Source organism: Venustampulla echinocandica (assembly GCF_003357145.1).
Source record: "Venustampulla echinocandica strain BP 5553 chromosome Unknown scaffold_1, whole genome shotgun sequence".
NCBI lineage: Eukaryota > Fungi > Ascomycota > Leotiomycetes > Helotiales > Pleuroascaceae > Venustampulla > Venustampulla echinocandica.
In genome coordinates, this window is record NW_022474206.1 from 315,940 (window position 1) to 330,923 (window position 14,984).

At 47.6% G+C, this 14,984-nt stretch overlaps 4 protein-coding genes across 4 annotated transcripts; 1 reads left to right on the forward strand and 3 right to left on the reverse strand.

Annotated features, from left to right (window-relative positions):
- Positions 1 to 1,133: 1,133 nt before the first annotated feature.
- On the reverse strand, positions 1,134 to 1,580 carry BP5553_02633 (uncharacterized protein; the record flags this gene model as incomplete). The annotated part of the gene is made up of 1 exon (XM_032011256.1): positions 1,134 to 1,580. One exon carries the CDS (start codon positions 1,578 to 1,580, stop codon positions 1,134 to 1,136), a length of 447 nt encoding a protein of 148 aa, XP_031870949.1.
- A 3,931-nt stretch (positions 1,581 to 5,511) lies between these two features.
- BP5553_02634 (putative NADPH-dependent methylglyoxal reductase GRP2) lies at positions 5,512 to 6,741 on the reverse strand (the record flags this gene model as incomplete). Its single annotated transcript, XM_032011257.1, has 3 exons — positions 5,512 to 5,838; positions 5,942 to 6,630; positions 6,723 to 6,741. The coding sequence occupies 3 exons, from the start codon at positions 6,739 to 6,741 to the stop codon at positions 5,512 to 5,514; spliced, it is 1,035 nt and encodes a 344-aa protein (XP_031870950.1).
- A 485-nt stretch (positions 6,742 to 7,226) lies between these two features.
- Positions 7,227 to 8,984, reverse strand: BP5553_02635 (uncharacterized protein; the record flags this gene model as incomplete). The annotated part of the gene is made up of 2 exons (XM_032011258.1): positions 7,227 to 8,262; positions 8,464 to 8,984. 2 exons carry the CDS (start codon positions 8,982 to 8,984, stop codon positions 7,227 to 7,229), a joined length of 1,557 nt encoding a protein of 518 aa, XP_031870951.1.
- A 3,472-nt stretch (positions 8,985 to 12,456) lies between these two features.
- BP5553_02636 (Uncharacterized protein) lies at positions 12,457 to 14,496 on the forward strand (the record flags this gene model as incomplete). Its single annotated transcript, XM_032011259.1, has 6 exons — positions 12,457 to 12,806; positions 12,861 to 12,959; positions 13,011 to 13,078; positions 13,135 to 13,487; positions 13,570 to 13,639; positions 13,688 to 14,496. The coding sequence occupies 6 exons, from the start codon at positions 12,457 to 12,459 to the stop codon at positions 14,494 to 14,496; spliced, it is 1,749 nt and encodes a 582-aa protein (XP_031870952.1).
- Between the last annotated feature and the right edge of the window lie 488 nt (positions 14,497 to 14,984).

Here is a 14,984-nt window from a genome sequence, read left to right on the forward strand (position 1 = left end):
TTGATGACGATGTAACATAATAACTTGAAGTGCTGTAAGGATCATCCGACAAAGCGCCCTTTGCAATCTTTTGGATTCTTCTGGGGTCTCCATACTGTGAGTGGATTTCACTTTGTGTAGTAGAACATAACAAACTTGATTATTACCAGAACGCCAGTATCATCCTAGGGAGGCTTCTAAACCTCAACCCACACTGCCGGATCCCCAACATTTGGGTGGGAACGGGTATATTATCTATAAGGGGTATACTTTTGTGCAGAGTGAAGTGCCGGGCTCCAATTCTGGTGTGATGAACTTTTGGGATGTGGAGTTAGTGGGGGTGAAAGTATGGATGGGGTTGGGGTGTTTGGGGAAACGTGGAGGTTGGAGCGCCACGGGAATTCCTAAATAACTTCGATATTCTCAAAACGGGATGAGATATTCTACCCGGCCATGTACGTAATGACTTGTTAGAATTTGGTAAGGAAAACCCCCTTTCGAGACCTCAAGGTATAGTAAGATTTACTATTGAGTCTTTCGACACTTTGTAATCACTTTCAGCTCTGCGAAGTACGTTTCTGAAGTTACCAATACTTTCTTATTTTCCGATTTCTTCGCTACGATTAACCATGTCCCCCTAGCCTTTAGCTTGACCTTCGATTATTCAGTTCCTCAACGATACGTATAATAGAAAATATCCTCGGATTGCCCTGCTCTTGGCGAAGTCGAATTAAACGGCTCCGCCCACTTCCGTTCGAACCAAAAGTAAACAACATCTCCCAGTCCAAGCCGATAATAATCCGCGATACCTTGCAAACGCGCGTGCGGGTATGATTCCACCACTTTTACCCAAAACTTTCCTCTCATAGGAAACCACTGATCGGCAGGGATGTCTTGTGGCATGTCTTGTAGCTGATCCAGTGTCTCAGCATCCAGGACGATACATGACTTCAAGCGAGGACTCCCCCCGGATATCGCCACTGGATTCCCATGCCAATGGGCGAGTGCCCAGCCTTTGAAGTACTCGCAAATCTAATTGTGAAAACTTAAAGTTAGTCTAGCTTCGATGAAAAGAGAAAGTGTGAGATATCATTCCGGGGTAATTTCGGGAAGGTAACGCTCACCTCAGATACGGTGGCTCGATCCAAGGCTTCTCAATCTTCGACAATATCATTAACAGAGCGCTCTATAGAAGTCTCATTTGCCATCATATTGGCAGTCTCAGGCATGCCCTCCGGCCAATATCCCGTTGCTTCATACGCCAACCGAATGCCCTTCATTTTCTCAGTGGCTAGCTCAACCTCATTGTCACTCCAAAGCCGGGCAAAGCGGTGGATAGCGTCAACGCCGTTTTGAAATTTATCGTCGTCTCCGTCCCGATACGCTGTGCGAATGATTGTGTAGCCCCAAGTTCTTGCTCGGTAGTCTCGGACCCAATTTTCTTCCGTCAGATATCTCAAATTGGACTGGATGGGTTCGCGATTCGGCTCTGGAATAGGAGGCTCGAGTCCACGAGGAAATGTGTGGGAATTGCTTATCGCTTGCAATATTGTGTCTTTATCTTCCAGCGCCGCTTTCCATTCAGGGGGTATAGTGACCATTGTTGTTAAGTAAAGAGCTCGGTATCTGGAGAGAACAGCGACAGCTTTATCCGCTACCTAGGTCTCGCTGAAGTGATTTGGGGGTCTCACGTGCCTCTATAAAGTTTAAGGTAGTTTCACTTCGCACCTTGGTACGGAGCAAGGCGGGCGTTATCCTCATATATCATGAGATGAGGTTCGGAGGAAGAACCTCCTTCTTGTCACTCCACTAAAGGAAAGTTTTGCTCCTACCGTGAAGGCACGGCACAGTCAGGCATCAAGGTTAGAATGGGCCGCAATTGGTGGTATCCATCACTCTTAGTGCTCTGTATATGTCTCATCGTCGGCGTCGGGGCAGAGTCACAGTGTTCAGGTCTTCTGCCAAAGGATGTCCAACAGTTGGCTACCAGAGTACCGGGAGCCATGGGTGGACGTTTATGTATTCCGTACGAAAGTACTGCACGTGTCAGTGGCCAGCTTGCAACTGGCGCCAGGAAAACTCTTATCTGCCAAGGTTATCAGCGCCTTAAAATCAACCTCCTTTGCTGCAAGGAGCGTTAATCTCCGGTATCTTGAATGTCCTGCACTGTGATATTGATATTTATGCTACATTAGTGTTGCCAAGTGATCACTTGATGTTGGTTCACGTAGAGTATCGAGGCAGGCGACCGCCGCCGCTGACCCCCTGGCTGCAGCTCACAAAATCAGATTAAGGTCTGAATGCTGACTCTCGACTACTTGGGGGCAAAATGTCTTCCCATCCCAGAATCTGGATGGTTCTTATAGACATCCTTTCCTTTAAGTCCCGTCTCTCTTTATGTATTGTTATGTATAGTAACATATTCCCTTGACCATTGATCTCGCCTGAAGCTTTGTTAATCATGCTCTGGCCGCAGTTGTTGTCATCAAACTACAGGTACATCAGCTACTCTTTAACAAGTATGAATTTCTAAACGGATCCGAGCTCACCTCCAAGCGTAATTTGGCTCCTCCTCTTGATTATGGCGATGCTTCCACGAGCAATACTCTATCCGAGATGAGAATACAGAGCACTGTTTGTATCACGCATCTGGGCGATTGCCCCTGACTATGACATTTCAGTGGCTTCGCGGGATGCCCTGAGCCTCTACACAACCATTCTTGCAGCTTCAAGCTTCGTCGGCCTAAGATTTATTACCAGTGATGTCTGAATAACCGAAGACGAGCATTGCTAAGTTCTTGGAATTTTAAACGTGCTTTTGTTTGCGCTCCTGCACTGGCTCTATTGAAATTACGAATTAGGGAGTTTGCTTCGCTTGATGCCACTACTTACGCCGTGCAAACAAATAGGTATATCAACTAGAGCAATTTTCTCCAAAGTATCAGAAACTTAAAAATGGACATTCGTCTTACATATGCGTAGGTAAAGTGGTGACGGTATAAATGCGTGGATGGATGGGCCGTTGCAATAAGAGAAACAAATTCAAACTGAGTGGTATCGAGCTATATGAATCTGATATGGTAGTTTAAGCACTTTGCAAAATAATATCGAGTGTGTGTGTGTGTGTTTTACAATATTGCTAACGAGATGAATGATTGATGTGAAGAATAATCATGTTTAGGAAAGAAAAATTCGAAGTATATATGAAAAATGTACATCAATTCAAAGCGACCCGTCATCAATCCATGTCAAGGAAACATCCCAAATTAAACAAGCGCTTCGTAACGGAATATATATTCAAGCCCATAGCCTCCACCTATCTATCAAGGAAGATCATTATAAGTATACAGAAGCTTGAAGAAAGGCAACTTGGTAGTAAGAAAGACGACCGACTTGTTCGGAAGGATCCTTCCGTGAATAAAACCAGGTTAGTGATTATGAGTTTCAGCAATTATGGAACTAAAGCGTCTAGGATCTCAATTTCAGGAAAGAGTGGAGAAGAACTAACTCAGCTACAAGAATTTTCAAATCAAGAATAGCCTGGCAAGGATGAAATCAACGTGGAAATAATCCTAACATGTTCTAGGTCTCAAAATAGCGAGGAAACTACCGTCGCAAAAGGAATGATGACCTTCAACGTAAGGAAGTGGTGATGAGAAGAATTAGATGTTGGGGTCCAAATGCTTAGATGACCAGTAAGGAAAAAGGAGAAGATAGGTAATCTCAAACGACATTTCTTCAATTTCGCTTCTAACGCGGTTAATCAGCGTCGCCGCTCTGCTCAGGCGCCACTCAACCTCGCCCCACCTTTTGCTCAGGCATTTCGCGTAAATAATAAGTGAGTGTTAATAAGCACCCAAAAAAAAAAAAAAAAAAGAGAAAGTTCTGAACACTAAGTGCAAAGGAATTGAACCACGCCCGATTTGAACGGACAACCTTCAGGTCTGGAATCTGACGCGCTACCGTTGCTATAATGACGTCAGTTTTCACATTTTAGTGGTAGTGTGAGTTTTAAGAACTTACCGCCAGTGGTCCTTTTTCAATAGGAATTTTGCTCATTTTATCTTATATATGTCAACTCAATATTTTCTCGCTTATCGATTTGAAAGGTCATTGTCACGTGAATCTCTCACAGGCCCTCGGATATACTCTTACCCGGCCTCTCTGGCTCTCCCGTACTCCTTGGACATAATATATTATATATTATTAATCATATCTAAATTATATTAAATATATAATAATTATTATTATTATTATCTAGTAAAAGAGCGATAAGACTCTTTTAAGTGTGATTTAAGCTCTATGCGACAAGTAGTAAACCAAAATATCTTTGGATGTGATTGGGATATTTCAAACTTGTGAAGACCTTTGTTCAAACATCTAATTTTCAAGGTTCTTGGCGAAATGGACGGTTTACAAACTGCTAGCCTTTGTATAAAGGTCTCTCGGTGCCTTCATTATCAGCTACTTCAAGACAAGTTTTCTAGGTCCATAAATGTTTCGAACCTTCTAAAGTAACGCCTCCGTGTTTGCTGGACGAGACTACTAGTAGTGACCGAAGATCCTTGTGAAGGTCGATGGGATGAAGGATGTTATTGAAAATATTAGCTAGGAGGGCCATAACTTGGAGATCAAGTAAACTCTCGCAGTGGCCTCACCAGCCGCACGAGCATACCTCCATCGTTGACCTGGAGCCTGAAGATAAATTTGCAATCTGCACAAGTGACTCCTGGTACACCACAGTTGCGGGCCACATTTGTGACACTGTGGTAGTGTCGCTACAGCAAACATGGTTCCCTCCGCTGCCCTCTTCATGGCTAAGTAGTATCGTTTACATAGCTGCAATATCGTTCCCCCAGGAACCGAACTCTGTCTCCCGCGCTCCTGTGCTCCTGCGGTCGACCATACAATATTATGTCCAGCGATGAGGAGTACGTACTGCGTGGGCCCTAATTCTGGCTGGCTGGGTCCGTATATCAGCTTGCCGTAGACTCCTGGTAGTACTGTGACCTACTCCTTCACTGATGTTCCATCGGTGTTGCCCACAGCACAACCTGCATCCACAACTATGTAACGATTAAGCCTGCGCAGTGTATTTTTCACTGCTATCTTGACGTTTAGAACCGGAGAACAGTGAGCCGTGGATTTGTTATTTTGGATTAGTTATATAAGGGGTGCAGCTTCGAGGAATCATGCACCTGTATTTGTATACATCAAACCTTAGTCGTTTCTCTAAAGTTTATACAGTCTAATCCCTTGGTTACTGTACGTCATTAATTAACAGAACAGAAGTATTAAAACGCAGCTTTACTAAGTTTACATAATATAATGTTAAGTGGTCTACTCAATATCGAGATGTGGAGAAATAGTAATTGATAAAGTGGAGCAAGGGGCTATAAAAATATGGGAGATTACGTCCTGCACTTAGCTATTGATCCAAAGACCGGCTTTACAAGTTTTATATTTGGCTATTGATATACCCTCTCATACTAAACCCCCTCATCTGATCTTTCTCACCTACCTGACACCTTCCTACCCCTTCAGACCAACCTCCAACAAGCTCTTCACCAAATCCACAATACTGCTCTCCAAACTCCTGAACTCAATACCTAGCACCTCCCTCGTTCTACTGTTGTCAGTCTTGTACACGCTTGCCTGTCCCCCTTCCGGATAATCTCCACCCTGGACACTATCCCCTGGTAACTTATCCGCCAGTTTCGGGTAGTTCTTGCGGATGATGTTAGCGAGCACGCGATTGCTGAAGTAGCCTGCGGTGACAAAGAAGCGTTTGTTGGCGGCTTCGGGACGCTCGAGGGCGCGTACGTGCGCGAGGGCGAGGTCCCGCACATCTGTCCAAATCTGAGGGGGGAAAAATCGTTAGTTGATTGTTTAGAAAGGTTGGGGGAAACACATGACATAGGCGGTCCAGCCCTTAAATGGAAAAATGTGGTATAAAACTTACATAGACTCCGGTCTCCGGAATGCCCTCGGTCCACTTCCCCTCGATGGCATCTCTAATCCGTGCATTGCTGGTGTTAATCGCCTTCAAATCATTCAAGTAATGCACAACCGGCCCAAAAACCAGTGGTGGGCACACGGTGGCGATCGTAAAGTTGGGCTTCTCCTTCTCAAGGAACTCCCACGCCGCCTTCTCTGCAAAGGTTTTCGAGGCCCGGTATCCATTTGAGGGGTTCTCCAGCGCCTCGGCTTCCGTGACGGGATTCCAGTCCTTTTCGGAGTATGTATGGTCCCAGGTATTGCCCTTGGTCGCATCGTAAATTGACGCAAAGGAGGAGGTGATCACGACGCGCTTCACGCCCGGTGCGTACTTCTTGATCGCCTTGAGGATGCCTGTGGTGCCGATTACGGCTGGGTCGATCAGATCCTTTTTCGTGTCTGTGACATTGAAGTGGAAGGGCGAGGCGGTGTGAATCACGCCTTCAAGCCCCTCAGAGGCCTTGATTGCCTCATCGAAGGCACCTTCTTGCGCGATATCTTCAACGATGCGGAATGAGAGCTGGGACTCGGGCACCTTGGGGTGCGCGGCGCGGATTTTGGACGCTTTGTCTTCTGACCGCACGCTGGTGATTACAGTGTGTCCTTGCTCGAGGAGAATATCTAGGACGTGGGCTGCAATGAAGCCGCTTCCTCCTATAGTTCGAGCTGTCAGTCCAGCTCAAAGACAATGGTGGGGTAATGTGGGGTAATAGTTGAGTGCTAACGAAGCACTACGTAGTACTTACCACTTAGAAATACCTTCATCTTTGTTATATAAATATCAATTGTCCTTTCTATGAGTGTTGGGGGTAGTAACAGTAAGTGACAAAAGTTAACTTAATTTGTGGGAAATAATTGGGGAAGTTGGGGGGATTTACGTCTCTTGAACCGAAGTCGTCATTTCCCCTACGCCCCACGTCGCAACAACCCACTTACTATATATTTACCCCGGTTGCCTCCCCCCAGCCGCGGCGATCATCGGCATTTAGATCTTAACCCCGCATTACCAGAGAATAAAAGCTGCTATATATATCAATAGTCTTATATTGACTAACGTGGGGATTATGGAGCTGCCCTCAAGTTTGAATTAGATACTGCCATAGAGTAGATACGGTTCAACGCTGCCTTGGTGTACATTTAACGGAGGTATGAGTAATCTTGTAATATTAATATCTGAGGCTTGAGGTGAGAAGAGCAATACCTCCAGATCCACGAGTCCCACAAAAGTCTTTTCTGATCAAATCATAGACTTAAATCTCCTCCGTGCCACTTGAAACTGCCTGACCTCGCAATGGAGGAAGCTGTACATCATCATCAAAACACCAAACTGCATAGCCGTCAATCCCAAAAAGTACCAAGAAATCATCATCTCCCCGTATTATATAATTAAACTCTGGGGATCCCCAACTCCTTATTGTATTAGCTTGCCCTATTGCATCGGCTAGGTGCCAATAATCCTGTGACACAGGAAAGGGCCTTGCGATCGGGACGAATGGTGCATTTGTGCAGCAGTCGATGGTGATTGCGAGCATAGGGGGGGGATCAATTCCTCTGAATGGCTCCCAAGATTTATCCTGCACGAGAAGTACGACTTGGTCCCTCCAGCAAAAATCTATGCCCGTACCAGCCTGGTTGCACCACACCTGATTGACAACGTTAGGATGATGATGGCAAGACGAACTAAACTTCCTTGTATAGATATCGAATTTTACGACCACCTGAGTTGTGTAAGTTTTGGGTTTGCCCTCGAATGGCTTCTCGTGGCCGCATGGGGGGACTGTGAGCAATTGGACCTGTTCAAACCCAGAACATGAGCTGTCAGAAACTATGCCCGTGAACACGCAACCAATCGCCCCATCCTCTAGGTCAATTATCTTCGGGTAGGTCTGATTACATCGTGGCGAACCACGATAATCAAACTGATAACAAACTCCCGGGGTCCGTTCAAAGAAGTCTTGAATCACGATTTTGCCCATACTCATTTCGTTGTCGGTCGGTTCTTCCGTTACACAAGCGAATATAACGAAGATATGCCCCTGGTTGCCAGGATGGAATTTTAAGGCGAGCATGTTTATCTTGGACCCCTTCAGGCTGTCAACCACCTTGGAAATGTCGAGTGACCTAAGCGCTCCGCCAATTTTCCACACCATGACTTCGTTTGCTGCTGTGATAATTCCAACCTGGTCATGGCATGCTGATATATGTCGAATTCCGCTTGGGAGGCGTATCTTACTACTCGCAAGACCATCAAGCGGATTGCCAATCCGCCATGTAAGGAGGGTAATGCTGCCCAACTTAGTATGAGAACCATAGGCGCGGGATTACCCATGGTGAAGCAGGTTGTGTGGATGGGCTGAAGGAAAAGTTATATGCAATGGGTTGTTCATATATCCCCAAGCCTATCGAGATTGTAGAATTTCAAAGATGATTGAGAATATCTTTCTAAAACGGGGGTCGGAAGGGGGATAAGAAGAGATTTATACTTACGGATTGACTGTCCAAGCTATCACGAACTGATCTGAGAGCAGCCAGTGTTCCAGTTTGATACGATTTTCTTCCGTTATGACGATTGCCAGATTTGTGAGGAGATTTTTAACCAAGATAGATTCGGGGTCCTTATTGTAAGCAACCCTTCCATTACAGTATTGCCGATTAGTATTCCTAAATGACGTCGTGTAATTGGGAATTGCATAAGAATCCGCAGATATCGAAGAGTATTTGCCGCGCAGCCTCCGGATTCTCTTGGATGCAACACGTGGGAGCAAATCAACAAAAGCCTGCTTTTTGTCGTTTAGTTCGTCGGGATCTGTACCTCCATGGATATTTTCCCAGGTAGGCCGGAAGTACCACCTGGCAATGCCGTCACAGAAGTCCGGGTTTGAAAATGCTCTGCGCCAATGGCGACTGACGGAACGGGCTCTCATGAGATCCTCGAGGTCAAGATATGCTGAAACACAGAGCAGAAGTTCGACAGGTAGGTGGCTAATTATTTCGACTTCAAAAGACATGGCATGCAGCAGCTCTCTTAGATAATGCCTTTCGGAGCTCGAAGCGCTATGAACTAGCTTGCCTAGTCTATGAATACATAACAATCAGCAAGGGAAACATATTGATAGGCATGATGGGTAGGATAATCCATGTATCGTATATCACGGATACGAATGTATGCCTATTAAACAATGCCCTGAGTTTACGTTCAACTTTGAAAGAGTGATCTAATGATTGACAAGAGCAACTAGGAACTTCTTAACTACATCACATCACCCTGATTAATTTCCGGGGTTCGCAACTTTTGAACCTTCCCCAATTTTCTCCTAATAGGTCACTTGAGAGGAGCAGGGAAATTTTGAAGAGGACAAAACTATCCGTAAGGGCAGATGAACGGATAAACGACTCGGACTAACTTACTCTGCCTTCCGTGCTTTCATGTCTGGAGACCCATCCTCAAGGCGGAGGGAATCCAACTGCAGCGCCAAGAGCGACATAATTAGGCCGTTGGATGCAGAAAAGAAGAGGTTTTGAAATGTCAGAGATCAGCGATCTGCATAATGTAGACGATGGTTTCTCAGCTTATAACCGATCGAGAAGTTATGGTGATGGAAGGTTGCTACGGAGATGGAAGGTTGTTACGGAGGCGGGAGGTACAGTACATGGCATAGGTTGCTAGCAGCCTAAGGCCGAAATGCTCGACGTGGGCCTAAGAGCCTTAGGCTCACATGGCCAGGACCGAGGGAGAGGATCATGTCTCTACTATCGTCATACGTCGTAGAGAATGATATACTTATCTGGAATCTCTTCCTCGTCGTCTGCGAAGATTTATTCCTCAATCCCACACGGACTAGGTCAAGCTAAGCTCGATCCCATCAGCACGCACGCAGGGATTTGATGCTGCATCAACCGCGGTAGTGCTTTATGCGTAATCTTACCAACAAACGCCTTAATCGTCATAACCTTAAAACCTTCCTATATTACACCCGTCCGCGCCGCCTCGCAATAATTCGCCTCCAAAACATCCCGAATTTATTTGGGTGCTGTTGACATAAGTCCCTTCCAGAAACCCGATCCACGAATGGATGGGGAAACAACCAGCCAAGATATGGCCTGGGAATTTGTCACATTTGATATGCTGTGCATCATTCGGCACATGTTTGTGTCCGTTGGATTTTGCTTGGATTCCGAGGTGCCGGGCTGGAAACTCTACTTGTATTGTGCGAGCGTAGGTCGGTCGATATAATAAACACAACATATATCAACGGTTTAACGCCTACCTGCCTACCTAGGTAGGTATGTGTATGTAAGTATGTCATAGATTATGAACTATAAATAGTAGCAGCTGTCTCGTTTCTAGGCTGCATTGCGCACTAAGTTGTAATGGATATGATGCCCCTACCTATAGCTCCTGTTTAGGAAGCCGGAGGTTTTACGAATCCTGGCTGTCTGAAACGGACACTACCGGTTCCGGGGAAGCTTTTGCTTTTCCCACTGGTGCCGACCGACCGATCAAGCCATAGAAGTTTTAGAAGAAAAAGGGGCGGTCTGTAACCCATGGTAGTACGTAGTACCTCGGTGCCGTGTACAGAATTGTATTTGGAATCATGGTAATTGGATATTTGTTGAGCTGATGGCGGGATGTGGATTGTGGAATACTTCGTATCATATCGGACAGCTCCCGGTCCTCATCCCATAGGCTAGGATCCGGAATATTTATCCGCAAGAGGCCTCGAACGCGGTGCCACATCCAGCTTCCAAAGTAGCATACTGTATATAATTCCGTAAGTACCAAAGTTTATCCTCTTGTGGTGCGTTGCATTGCCTAAACGCAGGCTGGCAAATGCTTTCATGATCACCGGCAGGGGAGGATCTTGACATCTGGGGCTCATCTTGCAGAAATCCCCAGCATGCAACGTCTGGAAGTCTTGTTTCACCGTGCAAAGGCACCTGCAGCAGGCTGTATGGACTCGCGCGAGTCGAGGCAATTTGCTGATGATTAGAGGGTGGAGTTATCATGCGCTCACGCTTCCGAGCTTGGATGCAGCGCCGCAGCGGGCGTTGGCCGCTCAGGCCGTTACTTGGCCCCTTCTCGAAGTTTAATGGCTGCGGGTGCGGGCGTGTTATTTCAGGAATGCTGACCCAAGGAAGATTCCCAGCCAGCTGAAGACGCAGGATCTGCATTGGCGGAAGGCATTGGGGGCCATCCGGATCGTGGTGGTGCCCAATCATCGATCCCAAGTGCCCAGAATCGCTCAAGACCCCTTTGGTTGTTGTCTCTTCTGCCCCCTATTTTTACCCCTTTTCCCCCGGTTCCGGGATTCCCTCCTCTTCTTTCCCCCCCCCCCCCACCCCTGGTGATAATGTATCTGTATATCTGTATCGATGGCACCGCATCGTATCCATGGTCACTCAGCTCGGTGAACTTAACATGACAAGGAACTACTTACGTCTCGTCCAATCTTCCAGTCAAACCATCTCATCACCCATGGTTCATGGTCCCTTCACCTGTGGTCCTTTGGTTTCCTTTCCGCTGTGATGTCGCGGCTAGACACCTTTGGGCCCCCTTTTTGTCTCTGATTTAATATTATCTGGAGCGATGGGGAGCGGCGGGGCGAGTGTATCTGGCTTAGCTCGAGCGCGGTTGGGCAACTTGTTCCCGGTTGCGAAGCTCTCTTGGGATGCTGGGTATAGAGTATCGGCCGCTGAGGAGAGTCTGAGCATCATCGTTGCTGTCGGTGTCACTCCCACTCTCAACCCCATTCTCGCTATTGGCATAGCTTGATATGATATAGCCCTAGTTGCAATTACAACTGCAGTGGTTCCCCATCCCATTATTATTATTATTATTCCCCCGTAGTGGTCGTTGCCCCCGTTGTCGAGTCGATCATAGCAAATACCCACTACCCTCTGCACGCACTCCACAGCGCATCCGCATCAGCATCAGACCCCCTTCTGCCCCCGTCACCACCTCGGCTCTCCCCGTCCGGGATCCCCGTCGTCGCCCCCCCGTCCCCTCGCCCTCCTCCCCCCCTAGTCCTTCAGTCCTTAAGCGCAGTGCCACCTTCAAATCCACCCCGTCGCAATCGCATTCCAATCCACGGCCCACGGCTCACAGTCCAATTGCTCAACCCAAAACCCCCAATCGCCAATCCCCCCCCCCAACCCCAACCCCAAGGAAATCGCAATCGCTTCGTGCAGCGAGGCTGAGTGACCAGCAACACGGCTTCGTGTGAGCCCTGTTCGCCGCTGCGACTGTCGCGGATAGCTGCAGATCTCCGAGTTGCATCGGACAAAGAGCTTCCTCTGTCGTTGGAAGCTCCAGGACCTAGAAAAAGTACCGCTCTACTTGCGATGAGGTGCGTTCTTCTCCGCAGCAGACCCAACCCCTTCGCTGCTCTCCGCTCCTCTGCACTGCTCAGCTCATGCTTTCCCGGTGCGGTGCGATTGCCGACGTGGAATCATTGACATTTCTCCTAGGTGATGCGGAAAATGGAGTCCACCGACGAGCGAGCGCAACGGGCTCCGTTCCAGAGCGAGTCGAATACAGACCAGAATACCGCTCGAACGATCCCGATCATCCACCCTCCCATTCTGCAAGCCTCTGCCCCGTCGCCGGGGGATCCTATGGAGGTCACGATTCCCACATCGGCGATGATGGCTCCTCCAGCCCGCGTCAGTCCCGAAAACGACACAAACGGCGTACAGGAACAACATATGGGCATGAATGATCAGCCAAGTACCGGTAGCCTCGCGGGCCCCAATGCGTCGGCGGCGGCAGCAGCAGCGGGCGCCCAGCAGCCCAAGGTCGTCCAGACGGCATTTATACACAAGCTGTACAAGTGAGCATCAATCCCCAGAGTCGGTGGCAAAGTTCCTTGCTGATGAGTTGGCAGCATGTTAGAAGATCAAAGCATACAACACTTAATATCATGGTCGAATTCAGCAGAGAGTTTTGTCATGTCCCCGTCCAATGACTTCTCAAAAGTTCTTTCGTAAGTCCGGCATCTCAATCCCAAGAGACCTCGCTCACATATATATCGCAGTCAATATTTCAAACATACCAACATCTCATCATTTGTACGGCAACTGAACATGTATGGATTTCACAAAGGTGTGTAGAAGCTCCCTTGCCTTATGGAGAGCGCTCACTAATAACTCCCCGTTCAGTGAGCGACGTTTTCCATACCGGCTCCCCCGAATCGCCCCTATGGGAATTCAAACATGGCAATGGCAATTTCAAGAGAGGAGATCTGGTTGGTTTACGAGAGATCAAGCGACGAGCATCGCGGCATGCTCTTGTCCACCGAGATTCATACTCCGCTCCAAAACCGCCGCTTTCGCAACCTGGCAATCCCACCGAGCCCATTCATCCAATGCAAGATTCGACCGAGTCTAGATTGGTCAACCTTGAGCACACACTATATGACATGCACGGTCGCCTTCAAAGAAGCGAGGATAATTCGCAATTCCTGCATGTGCGGAATCAAATTGTTATGGAGGCATTATCTCGCTCGCTTCAGGTAAGATCCGCCACGTTCTGCGAAGCTTTGACCACCTCCAGGTCTTGGTCACGGTTATGGGCAGGGGCTGACTTATTATTAGTTGAATCATGAGATGGCCAGAGCGGTGCTATCACTTGTCCCCAATCCGGACACACCGCTTCACAGAGATGGTAAGCAAAACTAATACCTAATATCGTCCTATACTAATAGTACTGCAGTCATCAACATGCAAGCTGAAATTCAACGCCAAGCCGAAGTGATCAGATCAATGGAGGAGCCTCCCGAGCCACCATTTTCAGGTAGTCGACCGTATTTCTCAAATCTCTCGTTAGATAATCCCCCAGTTTCACCTCGGCAAATGCCACAAGACGACCCTCGCCGCTCAAACACCCTCGGTGTCCCTCGACAGAACTTTTATAAGCCTCCAGGGCGGTCACATCTTTCTATTACGCCTCGGGCATATGGCTCAATTGGAGCTGGTACGGCACAGTCGTCCCCAAGTTCGCTCCGCTCTCAAGTTCCACCGCCACCCCCTCCTCCACATCCACTTGCCAACGTATCTACATCGCCTACGAACCTTGCCCGCCGGCACACCTCAGCAGACATCCGCAATGTAGCAGGCTGGCAAGCCAACACCTCCCCTTTTGGATCCGGCCAATCATCTTCCCAATGGCCATCATCCCCAAAGAGGACCCCAACCGTCATGAACGAAGATCAGCGAATCCACGATAGTTTCAGCTCCTATTCCCTAGCAACTGCATCAGCCTCCCATGGCCCCCGTGCTGACAATTCTCGACCTACCACGCCTCCATTCTCCAACGGGAACGCTGCCGATTATCTTAATAGTTGGTCATGGGGCTCGGGCCGGGATAAGACTCCAACCAGTCTTTTAAAAGATAACTCGGGTCCTCCGACCAGAAGAGGCAGTATGGCTCACATACTTAACCCGGCCGAAACTGCGGAAAGGGAAGAAGAGCACGAAGAGGATTTAAGGGAAGAAGATAGGAAGCGGAAACGGCTGCAATAGGTCCTCGTAAAATACGCGGATGCGGGCGCAGATTGTCTTTGTTGTTGTAGGAGTTGCACAGAATTTGAAAAAAAACCTATCAGGAAAAAAGGGGCGGCATTTTGCATTGTAGAAGGGGCGCGTCTCGATAAAACCCTTTGAGAAAATTTGCTTTTGGGTAATTTGAGTGGAGTGCAGGGCGTGTGGGTGTAATGTGATAATCTTTTTATTATATACATTTTGGGACGAGGAATTCATCTGTGGAGTCCATCCCTAAAGACGAGTAGATGGACAAAAACGATTTGGAAATGAAGATGTGCTCGATGTAGGGATTTTAGGAGCGATATGGAAACCAGCATCGTTTGGTTTGAGGATTGTATGCACTATACCTTATTATTAGGGACGCAGACAGATAGGATGAGATGATGAAATGAAGATGAAAGACTTCCTCTAGCTGCCGATTCTCGGCTTGTTGTTCATGTGTCTTACCACAAATTGCTGCATTTACA